The sequence below is a fragment of the Neomonachus schauinslandi genome, chromosome 16, assembly GCF_002201575.2.
Source record: "Neomonachus schauinslandi chromosome 16, ASM220157v2, whole genome shotgun sequence".
Lineage (NCBI taxonomy): Eukaryota > Metazoa > Chordata > Mammalia > Carnivora > Phocidae > Neomonachus > Neomonachus schauinslandi.
The window spans coordinates 41597155-41616224 of record NC_058418.1 but is presented as its reverse complement, the minus strand read 5'-3'; the positions used below and the strand labels follow the sequence as shown (position 1 = coordinate 41616224).

General features: G+C 38.4%; 1 protein-coding gene across 3 annotated transcripts in view; it reads right to left on the bottom strand.

Annotated features, from left to right (window-relative positions):
- The window catches only part of NFATC3 (nuclear factor of activated T cells 3), a 120363-nt gene that overhangs the window by 46587 nt on the left and 54706 nt on the right, over positions 1-19070 (bottom strand). For all 3 annotated transcript variants that reach the window (XM_021705741.1, XM_021705742.1, XR_006541445.1), the window contains exons 4-6: positions 11052-11251; positions 5204-5376; positions 1862-2002 (exon numbers count right to left, since the gene is read on the bottom strand). In XM_021705741.1, the coding sequence (XP_021561416.1) occupies positions 1862-2002; positions 5204-5376; positions 11052-11251 (514 nt within the window). The remainder of the gene's footprint in view (positions 1-1861; positions 2003-5203; positions 5377-11051; positions 11252-19070) is intronic.

Below are 19070 nucleotides of genomic sequence, written 5' to 3'. Positions count from 1 at the left end.
TGGGTAGTGGGAAAAAGTGAGGCACTTCCCCAACTCACTTTGATATCCAGAATACATAAACAATCTTATAAGGCAGTAAGAAAATGAAAACTGACTCAATGGAAAAAAATGGGCAAAAAAACACCAACAGATATTTACATAAAAGAGGATACATGAATGACCCATAACACCCTCAATAAATGTCAGGCAAATTCAAATCCAATGTTCAAGATACCATTTTACACCTACCAGAGTAACAAAATTTAAGAATTATGACATTACTATGTATGCCCATCAGGTGATAAGAACTAAAATGTTCATAGCAGCACTGTTAGCTACTGTTTGGTAATGCCAAAAACTGGACACAGCCCAAATGTCCAGTGAGAAAACAGATAATAAACTGGCATGTTCATTCAGTAAAACTATGTAGAAGTGAAAGTGAAAGATCTTCTATTACATGGATCAATCCTAAAACACTAACGGTGACCCCTATCAAAAGCAATTTTCAGAAGAATATATGCACTGTTATACGTAGTTCAAAACCAGAGAAAACACATAAAACTATAAAGAAAAGCACTGATCGATTTAGGAGTAGGATCCATTTGGGAAGGGGCTTCAAGAGGTCTTCAGAGATAAATGTCTTACTTCTTAAACTGGGTAGCAGATATGAGTTTCTGTTATATTCTTCTTATAAAAAGGTATTTCACAATTTTAAAAATGCTTTAAAAAATGAGAAGGAGGGGCGCCTGGGTGGCTCAGTCGTTAAGCGTCTGCCTTCGGCTCAGGTCATGATCCCAGGGTCCTGGGATCGAGTCCCACATCGGGCTCCCTGCTCGGCAGGAAGCCTGCTTCTCGCTCTCCCACTCCCCCTGCTGTGTTCCTGCTCTCGCTCTCTCTCTCTCTCTCTCTCTGTCAAATAAATAAATAAATAAATCTTTAAAAAATAAAAAAATAAAAAATAAAAAATGAGAAGGAATAACTGATGGAAAATGTTCTGTTTTTCCATGTACCTCTACCACCCCGCAGGGTCCTGAGACACTTATGAGATGAGGGAGGTACTGGTTTTTTACTTTTTGTAGAGGTGGTCCCTGTCCTCCAGGAGCTTAATGGAAAAATGTTTTAAATAGGCTCAAGAAGGGCAAATCAAACATCCTGATAGTCCTAGGATTCTTCCACATTTCTGAAAAATGAAGATATAATTTACATATTTATACATAAAACTCACCCATTTAAAGTATAAAATTGAGAGATTTTTAGTATGTTCACAGAGCTGTACAACCACCAGCACTATCTAATTCGAGAAACCCCGTGCGCATTAATAGTCACTCCCCTCCCTCCAATAGGGGCAACCACTAATCTACTTTCTGTGTTTATGGATTGCTGATTTGGGACATTGTGCACGGACTCCTTTCACCTAGCACATTTTTAAGGCTCATTCATGTTGTGTTATGAATCAGTACTTTATTCTTTTTTATGGCTGATTAACATCCCATTGTATGGATAGACCCCAGTTTGCTTATCCATGTAACAGTTGATGATCATTTGGGTTGTTCCCATTTTTTGGCTATGATGAATAATGTGGTGATAAGTATGTGTATCTAAGTTTCTGTGCAACATATTGTCAATTCTCTTCAGTATAGGTATACATAGGAGTAGAAATACTGGGGGTTCTTCTATTTTTGAGACATCCTTAATGAGAATTCAACATTTATATGAAAATTTAAGAAATGTATGGCTTACAAAAAAAAAAACCTGTGTAAATGATGTCTGTAGCTTTAGGAAAACTATTTTGTGATTAATGTTAGTGAAACATCTGAATAATTAATTTTACCCTGTCTACCCCTTATTTTGAGGTCAGTCAATAAACTCGAATCTTATTTACCTTGTCCTTTTTCAAGAAAAATGATTTTGGATTCCGGAAGAAAATTAGATCCAGTCACAACCATTTCATGACCTCCATTTACAGAACAACTGTTGATACTGTACTTCTCAATATGAGGAAGTTCTTGAGCAGACCGCTGAGCTGTTTTTTTTTTTTTAAGAGTTGAGAAGAAACAAAGTATTAGTTTAAAATATTCCACACATAAATGATAAATTAAAGCTATACAATAAAAATAAAGAGAAGCAAACTCTGGGCTTTTAAAGTTTGAGACAGTGGTAACAATATCCACTATTATTTAGAAAACAAAATAGATTAGATTTGTGTGATTTCTAAATAATTTTCTAATAACTGTAAAGAAACCAATAGAGAAAAATTAATCAATGCCTGCAACTTCATATTGACTCCAAAACATTAATTTCATCCACTTTTCTCCTTTTAGCTTGTGTCTTCAATACATTTCTTCCTTACAACTGTTAAAATTGATAAATCTAATGTAAGTATAAAAAGCAAATTAATCCAAACATAGGTAATTATATTGCATACAATTAAAAGAAGACAAGTTTCTAAAGGACAAACATGAATTAGCTCTTTCCCCAAGAAAGTATCTAGGGGCGCCTGGCTCAGTCGTTAAGCATCTGCCTTTGGCTCAGGTCATGATCCCAGGGTCCTGGGATTGAGCCCCGCATCAGGTGCCCTGCTCGGCGGGAAGCCTGCTTCTCCCTCTCCCCCTGCTTGTGTTGCCTCTCTCGCTGTCTCTCTGTTAAATAAATAAATAAACCTTAAAAAAAAAAAGTATCTAGATCATCACTGAGACAACAGGATTCCATTCTGTGCAATTTTCTAAATAACTGAAGCATACATGAAGTACAAACTGAATTTTTAAAAAGGCAAGTAAATGTTTCTACAGTGCACTGCACTCTTCCTTCCCAGGGTATGTGAACATAATTTTTCTTAGTGCCTTAAGGTCAGTCTTTAAATTATCAACTTTTATAAAATGACCTTGGTCACCTTTCTCTGATATTGCCTGATTTCAAGTTGTTATATTTTGTGAGATCCTATCTCTTGAGTTTTCTTTTCTTTCTTTGTTTTTTAACTACCTAAGCTTTAAGCTACAGATTATACTTCTTTTGACTGCTAACATTCTCTAAGGGTTTCTTCTTGCCAAATGCCTAATTAGGTTTCTCTCTGGATTAAAACAAACAAAAAAAGTATGGATTATGTGCTCTTCTTCACAGCTGGAAAACTGGTCTACTTTTAGTTCTACTTCGTGGGTGGAAAATTGGTGGCTTTGAGGGTCAGCTGTGTTTTGTTGGCTAGAACAACATTTTAAAGAAATTTAAACTTGAACGCCTTTAGGAAGCACACATTCCCAGTTCACTACGGCTCTTGACTCTCCCAAGTATTTAATATCAAGCCACAAAATGTATGGGAATTGGAATCACTGCCTCAAAGAGAATGTTAAAACAGACCCTTTTTCATAGGAGATGGGTCTGGGATTTAGGATCAACTACCACTTGGAAAGTATTGAGCACTAACCTAGATCTCAGAAAATACTTATGTTCCAAATGGCTGAGAGAAGGGGAATGAAAATAAGCACTGGCTGGCCTAAGAGGTAGACTGTTTCAAGTTTTAGATATTTATGGTAGAAACTAGCCACCATGGGTACATTCAAAGTAACAGCAAAAATGTGTTCAACAAATGGCAAAGTCATAACAAGCAGGTAAGCTCAACTAAAACATATTATATATAAATGTAAAGACAAAAAAAAAAAAATCCAAAAAAAGGTTAATAGTGACTACCTCAGGGTAGTGGTATTACAAAAGATTTTCATACTACTCTTTGCACCGTTCTGCATTTCTATATTCTCAACAATAATCACATATTAATTTAATAAACTAAAAGGAAAAATAGAAAATGATTTTAGAATAACCTCATCTCAAAAACTCAAATTACTCTATGAACTTAAATTACTTAAATTAACTTTGCTAGGGGCGCTTGGGTGGCTCCGTTGGTTGAGCATCTGCCTTCGGCTCATGTCATTGTCCTGGGATCAAGCCCTGCGCGAGGCTCCCTGTTCTGCGGGAAGCCTGCTACTCCCACTCCTCTCTGCTTGTGCTCTCTCTCGCGATCTCTGTCACTATCTCTCTCTCTCAAATAAATAAGTAAAATCTTTTAAAAAAATTATCTCTGCTAAAAAGTAGAGACATATATGCTTATATTGGCACAGAACAGTCCGGCATGATAATAAAAACAATGGCAATGACAGCTGCTTCTAAGAAGGGGAAATAGTTGACCTGGAAATTTGTTTTTCACTCTATATTCTTTTTGAATTTTGTAGCATGTACCTGTATTGTCTGTTAAAATTCAATACAAAACTACTTCTACAGTGAATTCTATTACCATCAATTTGCTCAGTGATTCCCAAAGTCAACTGGGAAATAATAAAGTAATAATAGTCCAATTCAACAAACAGCAAAAAGGAGCACAGCAAGTTAATACAGGTTTGATCCCAAATTAGGAATGCATGGGTTTCACAGAAATAAAATGGTACAACTGAAAGAGCACTAAGAAAGCCTGCGTTCTAGGCACAGCTCTCACCAACAAGCAAATAAGCCTGAATGAGTACTTCAGATACTTGCGCCTCAGTTTCCTCCTACACAAAATTAAGACATAGACTTAGAACACTTCTAAGTCTATGTCCTAAACATCTAAATAGCAGTCTCAAAATTTCAGTCCTGCCAGCTAACTGCCAGAGGTTCACAGTTCTCCAGGGCTTGAGTAGGTACCAGGTTGTAGGGCCTGTTCTCATTTCTTGCCTTTGTAAATCGGGGGGGGGGGGGGGGGGGGGGGGGAGCATTCACTTTCTCAATCTGATGTAAATAGATTAATGGTAAAACAAACAAACCAAAAAATAAACTCCTGAAAGTCTTTAGCTGAGGCATCAGCTTGCAGAGATAGGCATCTTCCAACAAGAAGGCTCACATTTTAATTACACAAAGGTGACCAAGGGATACTTAGTATCAGAACCACAGCTTCAGTTGGTTCTCTGATGTCATCAAGCCCACATTCCTTATTTATAGGTAAGAAAACTGTGGTCAAGATAATTTGTTTACAGTCCCACAGCTATGTATGGTCAAGTTATCGTGAGAAACCATTTTCTAACTCCAAGATCAGTACTCCTCCCACCTAAATACGTAGCTTATTTCCATACAAGAAAATTGCATTAGCTATCCAATCTCTGTGCCTCAGTTTATACTTTTGATCCAAGTATTACATTATAAGCAAACTAGAAAATGGCTTATTATAAACAAAATCTGAAAACATCACCACAAGCTCACTTACAGCACTCAACAGGTATGGAAGCTGTCTGCAGAGAAAGGACTTTTCCATTGGGCTGTGGGATGTGCACACGGAACACAAGTCGTACTCTAGTATTCTTTCTGCCAATATCAGTTTCTCCTTTTCGAAGTTCTATATCTGAATTGCGGAGTTTCAAAATACCTGCACAGTCAATACTAGGGAGAAAAATAAACAAAATTTATTTGCTTACTGATACTTAGTGGTCCTCAACAACTTAGCTCAACTTGGCAGGAAAGAACTATCACTACCTAAAATCAGGTCAAAAAAGAAAGATGTATGGAGTGCCTGAGTGGCTCAGCTGGTTAAGCATCTGACTCTTGATCTCAGCTCAGGTCTTGAACTCAGAATGGTGAGTTCAAGCCCCACACTGGGCGTAGAGCCCACTTAAAAAAAAAAAAAAAAAAAGATGTATGACTGCTATTTTCTCCTATTTCAATTTTGAGATTAAAAATGTTTTCAATGACAATGTATAATGGTAGGCATGGTAGACTGTCTAAAAAGATGGCTGTTAATTCCTCCCCATTCTTGTATCTGCATACCACTTCTCCCATCAAGAGGTGGAGTACCTAGGTACCTCTCCTTGAAAGCTGGCCTTACGATTTGCTTTGACAAACAGAATGTAATCAATTGATACAGTGTAAGTTATGAGCCCAGCACTTAAGCCTCATAACTTCCACTTTTGCTCTCTTAGAGCCCTGAGCCACCATAAAGTCCAACTGGCAAGCTGGAGAGAAAGGCCAAGACAATCCTCAACTACTCCAGCCATCCCAGCCTCTTGGATGTTCGAAACACAGCTGAGCTCCCAGCTGAATTCAGGTGCATGAGTGATCCCAGGTGACACCACATGAATGGACCAGCTGAGTCCAGCCAACCCTAAGAATCATGAAAATAATGAACAGTTATTACTTTGAGCCACTAAATTTTAGAGTGGTTTGTTTTCCAGAACTAGACAGGTGAAATACAAAGTAAAAAGACTGTTTAATTCTATATAACCAGGCCAGAAAAGATTAACTTGTAGGACTACAAATCAGTCATTAATAGCATTTTTAGACTTTTCTAGTGGTATGTTAATTAGTAAAAACAATCCATCAGACTAAGATTCTTTCATTTCTAAAGTATGCACATATAAAATTAAAGTTTTCGCATTTAAGTTCTAACATTTCATTATCTTCAAAATTTGTTACTTGTATGGCTGCTTGACACACAATCGGTAGGAAACAACAGTACCTAAAACATGTTTGTATTCACATATGGAAAGAAAGCAAACGGATTTAATAATCAACATTCTAGTTAAAGTTTACTCTCTCTTGTGGTATTCCTTGTCATCTGTCCTTTTGCTTTATCTACCCCAACAGTCCCAACTCCAGTGCTCACTGCCCAGAGGCTGCAGCAGTTGTGAGGACAATATGTGTTAAAGAACTAGGTTATCAAGATAAGAACCAGTAAAGCACAAAAAAGAATCCCAAAAGGATGAATACTTTCATGTTCAGAAAGACACAGAAGAAATTTCCAAAAAAGGAAATACTTTTGAAAATAAATAGTTGCCATTTATGGATAACAAATTATATTTAACTAATACTGAACACCTGCACTTTAGCTCAACCAGTATTGATCAAATTGTATCAGGTAGTGATTATCCATCTTAGTATGTCAATAGGAGTCTTTAAGGGGAAAGAAATACCAGATTATCCATTTTATTGAGTTTTGAGGGAAGGTATTTTATATAAATATATGTATGTATTATTTTATTTTATATTTTTAAACTCTACCCCCGTCACAGGGCTCAAACTCACAACCCTGAAATCAAGAGTCACATGCTCTACTGACCTGAGACACTTAGGTGACCCGAAGGAAGGTATTTTAGCAGAGAGTTAAGTTTCTAAGAGAAGATTTGGAATGAGTATCAGAAATGACAATCTCAAAACTTTGGCTACATGGGGCGCCTGGGTGGCTCAGTTGGTTAAGCATCTGCCTTCGGCTCAGGTCACGATCCCAGAGTCCTGGGATGGAGCCCCGCGTTGGGCTCTCTGCTCAGTGCGGAGCCTGCTTCTCCCTCTACTGCTCCCCCTGCTTGTGCTTGCTCTTGGTCTGTCAAAAAAAAAAAAACTAAAAAAAAAAAAAAAAAAACCCCGCAAAATATCTCTGGCTACAAAATGCAAGAAAAGACCAGACCAACAAAAAAAACCACACATAAAGGAATAAAAATAACTATTAATTCGATTTACAAGTATGAATATATTTTATTTTTTTTAAGTTTTTTTTTTTAAGATTTTATTTACATATTTGACAGAGAGAGTGTACAAGCAGGGAGAGCGGCAGGGAGAGGGAGGCGATCCCAGGACCTTGGGACCACGACCCATTTGGAAGGCAGATGCTTAACCAACTGAGACACCCAGGCGCCCCTTCTAGTTGCTTCTTATTCAACCCTTTTTGGGACACACACAATGTTGCCACAAGCTTTCTTACAGAATTCCTGTCCCCAGTCTAACAGGCCAGGGTGGACAGAATGGCCAGAGAAACTTCAGGTGTGTATCTGGCAGGGTGGGATGAGAGCACTATCTGCATGTAACTAGTAACAATGGTATTTCTGCAGCTTTGTCCTTTCTGATCTGATCCAGGCAGGCAGTATATGCCATACCCTCTTGGGGAAGGGATATGAGTCATGACTACAGCCTGTTCCATATACTAGTAGATGGGAAAAGGATAAGGTAGCTATGTTTAGCTGATTTTCTCACATTATTTGATATGTGAAGCTTTCCCAATTTCTTGAAAATTTTAGAAACTTGTGTACTCTTTTTTATTGATTTATACATTTAGAAAGGATGAGGCATTTTATAACATAAATACAAATTAGGTCAAGGAAAAATAGAAAAAAACTTTAAATAGAAGGAACAGGAAATAATATATTCCAAATCTAGGGTTATACAAATTATTATAATTACTATAACTGAACTTGACCGTGAACTTCCAGAAGCCAAGGCAAAAAATAAATGTGATAAAAGTTTTTATATGTCTCTCCTTGTCTGGTACACCAAAATCTACCATGCCATCAGGAAATAATCAGCTTTTCCCCTTTAACTTGAAAAGATTCTGTGTGTATGTGTATGTGTAATAATGACCAACCTAAGAGCTAATATATCTAATGGTGTTTTTTCAGATTATGAAGTTATTCCTATGGATTTTTTTTTTTTTAAGATTTTATTTATTTATTTGACAGAGAGAGAGACAGCGAGAGAGGGAACACAAGCAGGGGGAACGGGAGAGGGAGAGGGAGAAGCAGGCTTCCTAGCTGAGCAAGGATCCCAATGCGGGGCTCAATCCCAGGACCCTGGGATCATGACCTGAGCCGAAGGCAGAGGCTTAATGACTGAGCCACCCAGGATATTTCTTATCCTATCCTTCAGACAAAGTTAAGAAGTGTAAGAAACTTATGGTGACTTTCTATTGAACTTGATTCAAGTCTAGTGTTTTGAATATCCCAAAGAATGAATGGAAACATGGCCTGCAAACTATCTTCTAGGGATCAATTTTATGAGTTCTTAGAAAAAGATGGTTCAACTGAGTTTTAAATTCACCTCTGCAGCTATTGTACTGTATATGCATATGCTTTTGATGCCAAATGAATCAAATATGCTTTTGATGCCTAAAGTAAAAGGGAAGAAGCCTACATGCACACATTCTCATTCAGTGGCTGGCCACCTCACCTTATTTGAAAATGGGTCAAAAGGATGCCTGGAGGCAGAGAACTGGGTTGGGTTATTGAGTACCGTCCATGTAAACAAAATAGGTAAAAATAAGGTTTTATTTCAATTTTTATTAACTTGTCTTTTCTAGTAATAGGTAGGTAACAAGAAAAAAAATAAGTAACAAGATAAGTTCTTTCTTTTCTTCTTCCTTTTTTTTTAAATGAAGATTTTATTTATTTGAGAGAGAGAGAGGGAGCGCACAGGGAGGGGCAAAGGGAGAGGGAGAGGGAGAGGGACAAGCAGACTCCTTACTGAGCGCAATGCGCCAAAAATCAAGAGTGAGATGCTTCACCAACTGAGCCACCCAGGTGCCCCAAGTTAAGTTATTTCTTAAGACAATTTTTTTTTTTTAAGATTTTCTTTATTTATTCATGAGAGAAGAGAGAGAGAGAGGGAGGCAGAGGCGGAGGGAGAAGCAGGCTCCCCATGGAGCAGGGAGCCCGATGTGGGACTCGATCCCAGGACCCTGGGATCATGACCTGCGCTGAAGGCAGATGCTTAGACTGAGCTACCCAGGCACTTGGCAGTTCTTCTTTTATAATAATAGAATTATATCACAAATTGGTTTTCCTTAAGGGGTATATTCAGCTTACCCAAAAAGTTATTTAAGTATAAATTTAAAGGAAGAAAGCTAGAGACCAAAATCTTATTTTATAATCTGTTCTTGTAATAGCCTGGGACGGATGTTACTGCCATTTTAAGAAAGGTCTATACTGTAGTTTGAAACAATCTATGTAACAAACCTCACTGTAAGTTTCAAATACCTAGTTGTGACAAATTAAAAGTTGCCTACTAAATTTCCTTTTCCCCCTTTTTTCTTAGTAATAGGTCCCTATATCATTAGGGGTAGCAATGTACTCAGGTAAAAACAAAACAAAAAAATCCCAGATGTTCCTTATATACAAGGATGAACAATGAGATGTGTTGGGTAGGTTTCTGTAACAAACTCTTTTTCTTTTTTTTAAAGGATTTATTTATTTATTTGAGAGAGAGAGAGGGAGCACGTGAATACACAAGCAGGTGGAGCAGTAGAAGGCGAGGGAGAAGCACGGCCCCCGCCAAGCAGGGAGCCCGACACAGGGAGCCCAACGCAGGGCTCGATCCCAGAACCCTGGGATCATGATCTGAGCAGAAGGCAGACACTTAACCATCTGAGGCACCCAGGTGCCCCTGTAACAAGCTCTTTAAAGAGGCTAATTCAGGGGGCGCCTGGCTGGCTCAGATGGTAGAGCATGTAACTCTTATCTCAGGGTTGTGACTTCAAGCCCCACATAGGGCAAAGAGCTTACTTAAAAATATATATAAATAACATAACACAACACAACATAACATAAAAAAGAGGCTAACTAAGATGGAAGTTTTCATTTACCCTTCCTCCTTATTCCTTCTGGGACTACAGCTGTGATGGCTAGAGCTCCAGCAGCCATTTTGTATCTTGGGAACAGAAGTCACATGTTAAAATAGCAGAGAAGAAAAAACAGAGTTTGGACCACCAATGACTTATGGAGCCACTGTGCTAGTCCTAAAATGCCTATCTGTGTATTTCTCTTATGGAATAACAAACTAAATGTCTAATGTTTAGGCCACTGCATTTTCTAACATACAATCTAACATATAATAAATTGCAATATAATCCTAACTTGAACAAAACTCTAAAGCATTCTCATTCAGAAGCTAGCTACCTCATTTTGTTTGGAAATGAGTCAAACAGGATACCTGGAGATAGAGTCAAAGTTTTCCTTAAGGAAATTTAATAATTATAATAACTGCACTGCAATTATTATTGTCTATCCTATTAGACTGTGAGCAACTTGAAAAAAGTCCATATATTTTTTTCTCTATCATTTAACATAATGCTTGGCTGGTACTACATGGTTCATAAACTTTTGGTGAATTGAATTTCTTTTCTGGAAATTCACTACCAACCCTAGCAAATATACTATGATTATTTACATAATGTTATTCAGTTAATTTAGAACAATGAATACTTCATTTCTGTACTATAAAAAGAAATACATTTTTTCTGAAAGTTGTTTTAGGAAAAAAAAGAAAACCTGTCCATTTTGAGGTATGTTTCAAGATACCTGGCTGACATATTGTTTTCAGGAAGAAGGGGAATTTCCAGAACCTTTGTGCTGGCAATTATTATCTCTTGACTTGCAGTAGCAACAGTCTTCCCAGTGATTCGATGCACCTGGTAAAATGCATGAGGTCGTAAATATCGATCATCTGCCGTTCCAATAAACATCTGTAGATTTATCGGCTTTTCACTATAGCCCAGGAGCTAATTAGGAAGAACAAATGGAAAAATACAGTTCATTATCCATGTATTTACAATAAGCTTACAATAGTAAGTCTGTTATATTTGTAACATATTATTGATACACAAAATGTTATTTCAAAAAGATAATAAGAAAAAGTAATAAGTGAACTAATCTTCCAAATTTCAGAAGTTTATGAGTTATAAAAGGCTGGAATATGTTACAAAGGGATGAGGGTTTTTTTTTTCGGTATAAATATCTAGAACAATAAATATTCTGCAAAAGCCTTCTTATAGAATGCTGTGAAGAACCAAAAGGAATGCTGATTCTTTACACCAGGCAACATTAATCATCCAGACCAGACTTAAAAGACTTTGGTGTATAGGAAGCTCCTCTAATAGGCTGTTAAAATAAGAGACAGTTTGTTTTAGTAGAAAGAATCTCAAAAAGCCTATTACATATGTTACCAACTTAAAGTTTCAACTGACTTAGCAGGTTGGGCTTTCTCTGGTATCCTTCACTATTGTTGAGGTTAGGATGACTACCCAGGGGGAGGACCAGGAAGGGCTGGAGGTAAAAACGGCGACCATAAAAAAGGAGGAAAATAAAAGAAACAGAGCCTAGGGGTGCTTGGGTGGCTCAGTTGGTTAAGCGACTGCCTTCGGCTCAGGTCATGATCCTGGAGTCCCAGGATGGAGTCCCACATCGGGCTCCCTGCTCAGCGGGGAATCTGCTTTTCCCTCTGACCCTCCCCCTTCTCGTGTTTTCTCTCTCTCTCAAATAAATAAATAAAATCTTGAAAGAAAAAGAAACGAAACAGAGCCTAAAGAAGTATACATTTAGGACTTAAGGAGACTCCCCTATCCAATCTGATGGCTGAGTAGCACCAATCTGACCCATCATCATGCAGATAACAATTAAAACTTGAACAAACATAAAGAATGATTTGAAAGCATGGAGGGTAACCAAAGTAAGCATATTCTGGAAGCAAACTGACACATGTAAGAAGAGAGTCACAAAAAGTGTGTTTCCTGTTTTTAAGACTTTTAACCGGAGAGAAGGCCACAGTCCATGCCTTACAAAGTGGTGGAAACTCCTATAAAAAATCTACAGTCTGGGGTGCCTGGGTGGCTCAGTCGGTTAAGCATCTGTCTTCAGCTCAGGTCAAGATCTCAGGGTCCTGGGATAGAGCCGAGCGTTGAGCTCCTTGCTCAGTGGGGAATCTGCCTCTCTCTCTGCTCACCTCCCCTACCCCCTGCTCATGTTCTCCTTCTCTCTCAAATAAAATAAAATCTTTAAAAAAGAAAATCTACAGTCTGAGGGCCTGAAGAACTAAGGACAGAGTACAGAACAACCACAGCTTCTGGAGAGTAAGAGGGAAATCCCAGAAAGAAGACAGCCAGAGAAGGGGAGCTCCAAATTATACATACAAACTTTGCCCAATCTTTTGATTGACGTGGGAACCACCCATGAACAGGTCAGATCCCGAGGAGTGTAAAGCTAACATAAATGAAATGAGATTATGAGCTGCCACCAACCAGCAGAGACAGGTTTTCCAGGTTGACTCCAACCAAGTGACTGCTTAAACAAAAAAAACAAAAATTCAGCATTCTTTGGGGGTACATTTGGGTGTGTATGTGTTTTGAGGTTTCTGAGTTGGGGGTTCTTTATATAATCTGATTTAATCCCTTACAGATATATGATTTGCAAATAATTCTCATTCTGTAGGTTTTTTCACTTTCTTAGTAGTGTCCTTTGATGCACAAAAGTTTCTGATTTTGATGGAGTCCAATTTATCTGTTTTGTCTTTTGCTGCCTGTACTTTTGGTGCCATACTTGAGAAACCAATTCCAAATCCAATGTCGAAGACGTCCCCCAGTGCTTTCTTCTAAGAGTTTTATAGCTTTAGGTCTCACACTTAGGTCCTTGATCTATTTTGAGTTTATTTTTGAAGATTTTATTTATTTATATGAGAGAGAGAGAATGAGAGAGAGCACATGAGAAGGGGGAGGGGCAGAGGGAGAAGCAGACTCCCCGCTGAGCAAGGAGCCCGATGTGGAACTCGATCCCGGGACTCCAGGATCATGACCTGAGCCGAAGGCAGTCGCCCAACCAACTGAGCCACCCAGGCGCTCCTTGAGTTTATTTTTGTATATGATGTAAGGGTCCAACTACATTATTTTGCATGTAGATATCCCGTTCCTCCAGTACCATTTGTTGAAAAGATTGTCCCTTCCCCCACTGAATAGTCTTGGCACCCTACAGAAAATGAATTGACCATATATGTAAGGGCTTATTTTTGGGCTTTCTATTCTATTTCATCAGTGTGCTTTTATGCCAGTACCACAGTGTTTTAAATACTGTAGCTTTGTAGTAAGTTACAACTCAGGAAGAGTAAGTCCTCCAAGTCTTTTTCAGGACTGTTTTGCTTATTTGAGGCCTCTTGTAATTGCATATGAATCTGAAAATACGTTTTTCCATTCAGCAAAAAAGGCTGTTGGAATTTTGGTAGGTATAGCACTGCATCTATAGATTGCTTTGAGGAGTACTGATGACTTACTAATGTTAAGTCTTCCTATCTACAAACATGGATATCTATTTTTATTTTACATATACTTAAATTTTATTTATTTTTATTTTATGTTTCCACCTATTTCTTTCAGCAATATTTTATAGTTTTCGGCATAACAAATTTTGACACCTCCTTGGTTCAATTTAATTCCTTTAGATGCTACTGTAAATGGAATCGCTTCTTATTTTTTATTTTTTTTTAAAGATTTTATTTATTTGACAGAGAGAGACACAGCGAGAGAGGGAACACAAGCAGGGGGAGCGGGAGAGGGAGAAGCAGGCTTCCCGCGGAGCAGGGAGCCCGATGCGGGGCTCGATCCCAGGACCCCAGGATCACGACCTGAGCCGAAGGCAGACGCCTAACGACTGAGCCACCCAGGCGCCCCTGGAATCGCTTTTTAAATTTCCTCTTCAGGTTGCTCATCACTGGTACATAGAAACACAAATGTTGAGTGTATATTGATCTTCCACCTGGAAATGCTGTATTTGTTTATTAGCTCTGTAGCCTTCCTATGGATGATTTGAGATTTTCTATATACAGGAACATGTCGTCTATGAATAGAGACAGTTTTACCTCTTCCTTTCCAATTCAAATGCCTTCTATTTCTTTCATTGTCTAATAGTTCTGGCTAGAAGTCCCAGCACAAATGCTGAATAGCAGTGGTGAAAGTGAGCATCCTTGTTCCTAATCTTAAGGAGAAAGCTTTCAGTCTTTTACCATTAATTAAAAATGATGTTAGCTGGGCGCCTGGGTGGCTCAGTTGGTTAAGCGACTGCCTTCGACTCAGGTCATGATCCTGGAGTCCCGGGATCGAGTCCCGCATCGGGCTCCCTGCTCGGCAGGGAGTCTGCTTCTCCCTCTGACCCTCCTCCCTCTCATGCTCTCTGTCTCTCATTCTCTCTCTCTCTCAAATAAATAAATAAAATCTTAAAAAAAAAAAAAATGATGTTAGCTGTAGGCTTTTCATAAATAATCTTTCATGGTAAGGCATTTTCCCCCTTTCCCTCTGTGTGTGTGTGTGTGTGTGTGTGTGTAAATGAAAGGCTATTAAATTTTGTCAAATGCTTTTTCTGTGTCAACTGAAACGATTGTGTAGTTTTTATCTTTTCTATTAAATGTGGTGTATTACATCAATCGATTTTCCTATGTTGGGCCACCTTTTTCATTTTTCAGATAAATTCTACTTGGTGATGCTGTATGATCTTTTCACACTGCTGCTGGTTATGGTTTGTTAGTTTTTAGTTGAGAATTTTTGTGTTTATATTAGAAATATAAATATAAATACTGTATCTTTGTCCTTATCTTTTTAATTAAAAAAAATTTTCATGTTTCTACTGAAATCCCTTCATCTCTTCACATATATAGCTTACTTCTTTACTACTAGACAGTTCAGCATTTTATCATAGTTATTATTAAAGACTCTTTCTGATAACTCCAACACAGATGAAGAAATAGATCTAGACCATCTCTGGGCCTGCTTTTACTGACTGTTTTTCTTTTTATTGTGGGTTACACTTTCTTTTGTGTGTGTGTATTGCTGAACATATACTGAACATTTTGTATTCAAGGGGTTTAGAGACTCAAGTAGGAAAGTATTCACCTCCAGAAAGAGGCATGCTATTTCTTTTGTCAAGTAACAAATTCTTAAGCTATGTCTGGGCTTTGGTGCAGCTTTAGTCTGATTCCTCTGCTTGAAGATAGTGGTTTCCTCACACTTGGTGATCTTACAAGTTTCAGAGAGATGTCTTTCAGTAATCTCCACTCCTACTTTTAGCCACCAACTGGGAGAAAGATTTGTTCCATGGCTGCTTTAGTCCATTAAACCAGCAAGGGAGAGACATGATAATGTAGGTGGCATAAAGTCTATTTTTCAGTATACACAGCAGAGGACGTGTCCAGCTCTTCAAGGCAGCAGTGGAGTTTCTGGCACTCAGTCCCCAGCACTGACAGAACAAGTTATGGTCACAGTGTCAGTGATGTTTTCACTCTAGCAGTACTGGGTTGGATGGCTGGACAATGTTCCAGACCATATAGCTTCCAAGCAAGAGATTTTATAATAACCTTTAAAAAAAATTCTCTTCTGTTTCTGTACTATGGTTTATAAATTATCCTGATATGTGACATCAAATATAAAGTGCCTAGTACAGTGCTGTCATGTAGGTAGTGATAAACAAATATTACCTATTAGTCTATTTCCATGATTCTAGGTATATAATGTAGTCAGAGTTCAAATGTTAGAAGGAGTTTTAGTCTACTATGAGGTCTTTCAGGTGAACACTTTACTCCCCCCTCCTTGCCCATTCCTGGATCTACAGTGGAGTTTGTAACCAAGCAACATCATAATTGATTATCCTCTACCCAGGAAAGGACACGAAGATTTCTGCCTATTATTGGGTAATATAATTTACCTAGGATGGTTTTCAGGACTGTAACATTTATAGAGAAGCAATTAAACCTGGACCACTGCAATACCCTTATAACTATTCTCCCTATTCTTGCTCTTGTTCTTTTACAGGCTATTTGCTGTCCAGGAGCCAGAACAAACTTTAACTAGATAATTTCATTCCCTGCTCAGAACTCTCTAATGGCTTCCTTCCAACACTCAACTAAATCCAAATGCCCTGTGGTGATTTATAAGGCCTATGTGATTTGAGCCCTGGCTAACTTGTTGCCTTACCTTCTCTTACTCTTCGCTTCCACAGTCTGCTCTAACCATCCTGGCCTTATTGCTTGACCCACCCAAGCTTATTCCTAGCGCCAAGGCTTTCACACTTAATACTTTATCACTCTGGAATATTCTTCCCTTTGATCTTCATATTACCTCACTCCTTCAGTTCCATACTCAAATGTCAGCTCCTCAGAGAAGACCATCCTACCTAAAATACCATATCATTGTTCCCTTACCCTGTTCTATTATTTTTCATAGTATGGATCACTATGAAAAGTGTGTTACAGGAGTGGCTGGGTGGCTCAGTTGGTTAAGTATGTGACTCTTGATTTCTGCTCGGGTAATGATCTCAGAGTTTTGAGATCAAGCCCCAGGTTCAGGCTCTGAGCTCAGCAGGGAGTCTGCTTGAGATTCTCTCCCTCCCTCTTCCTCTGCTCCTCACCCGACTACTGCGCACATGCACTCGCTCTCTCTCTCGCAAATAAATAAATCTTTTTTAAAAAAGTGTGTTATACATTTATTATCTGTTTTCCTCAGTACCGTATAGTTCCAAAAAGGCAGAAACTTTGTCTTTTACCTCTACCCCTTCCTCTTTTAACTGAGGATCCATTATGGAAATATCCATATTGAATATCACTGCTTCAGCCAATACCATATAGGTGACAATAAAATAAAGAACAAAGTGGCATGTATTTAACTTTAAGAAATTAGTGAAGACTTTAAAAGGCAGAAATTTATTTATAATAAAAAGGATGTTGGTAAGCATATGATAAAAATAAATGAAGGCTCTATGAAGGCGGGAAAAGACAGAATCATGGAAATCAGCTAAGAAGCTGAGGCACTAAGTACTAACATCATGTCTATTAAAAATTTAAATTAGAATGGAAGTAAGAACATAAATAGAAGATAGAAACAGGGAGGGATGAATGCAGTTAAGTCCTTCCCTAAAGAAATTTCTTTTAACTGACTATATATAGAATAATAAAGAGAAAGGAAAAAAGAAATTAGAAGTTCTGAGATTCAGGGGTGCCTGGGTGGCTCAGTTGGTGAAGCATCTGCTTTCGGCTCAGGTCATGATCTCAGGGTCCTGGGATGGAGCCCCATGTCAGGCTCCCTGCTCGGCGGGGAGTCTGCTTCTCCCTTCCACTCTCCCTCTGCTCCTCCCCCTGGCTCATGTGCACGTGTTCTTTCTCTCTCATAAATAAATAAAATCTTAAAAAAAAAAGGTTCTGAGATTCAGAATCCAATAGAATGGTGGTACCACTAGCAAATAAAATGAAGAAGTCACTGATTTAGAACAGGTTTGGAGAGAGAAGAGGTAGTATTTTCACTGTTAGTCATGGTGTATTCAAAGTACAGTGACACAGATAGATGGAAATGTGATGCTATATAAGATGTACATTCTTTTAGCCCAACCATAACGTCACTGAACAATAAACACAATGCTTTGCTATCTATTTTGATAATAAAATAATACAGTCTACTGTGCCTTAAAAGTATGACATTTGAAATCCATTTTTCTTTTCTTGTTTTGACAGAAGTATACACTGTAAAAGTTCTAGTACAGCAATACTCTGAGGACTTGAAACACTACTGAGTTTTAACTGCAACATTGTGATTTGCAACATCCTGAGCAAAGTGTGAAGTGATGAGAGTACCATCTATGTTCTCTATCTTAACTGCTTTGCCATCATCATACAAAAACAGCCATAGTCAATATACAAATGAATGAGCATGGCAACAAGATGAGTGAGGTACACTATAGGCATTTTATGACAAGGGGCCAGAGATTGAAATTCCTATCAATGCATGGGATAATCAGTTCTTTCAAGCACAGAACTAGTCTATGTTGCACAGAACTTCAGAAGGTCCTACACATATTTATGTATATAGAAAAGTTTATGAACTTAGAACCCAACTCCTTAGTATATATAAATACCAAAAAATTGCAGGTTTTTTTTTTTTTTTTAAAGATTTTATTTATTTCTTTGTCAGAGAGAGAGAGAGAGCTCAAGCAGGGGGAGCAGGAGAGTGAGAGGGAGAAGCAGGTTCTCTGCCGAGCAAGGAGCTAATGTGGGGCTCGATCCTGGAACTCTGGGATCACGACCTGAGCCAAAGGCAGACGCTTAACCAACTGAGCCACCCAGGTGCCCCCAAATTAGAGTTTTAACACATGAATGCTTTTTTTTTAAAAAGATTTTATTTATTTATTTGACAGAGAGAGAGAGCGCACAAGCAGAGGAGTGAGAAGCAGGCTCTCTACTGAGCAGAGAGCCTGATGTGGGGCTTGAACCGAGGACCCTGGGATCATGACCTGAGCCGATGGCAGACGCTTAACCGAGTGAGCCACCCAGGCGCCCCTTAACACATGAATGTTTAATGAATGTGACTACCATATAAATTGAAGAAAACCTTAGCAAGAGTTCATCATTTCAGAAAATCATGTCATTGCCAATAATGCCACTCACTAATGGAATTTAGGTTGCTGATCAACATACCTGCTTTTGTACCTGCAACACTTGCAGTGATACTGCAGGTAAAAATATCTAACTACTGGGCGCCTGGGTGGCTCAGTTGGTTAAGCGACTGCCTTCAGCTCAGG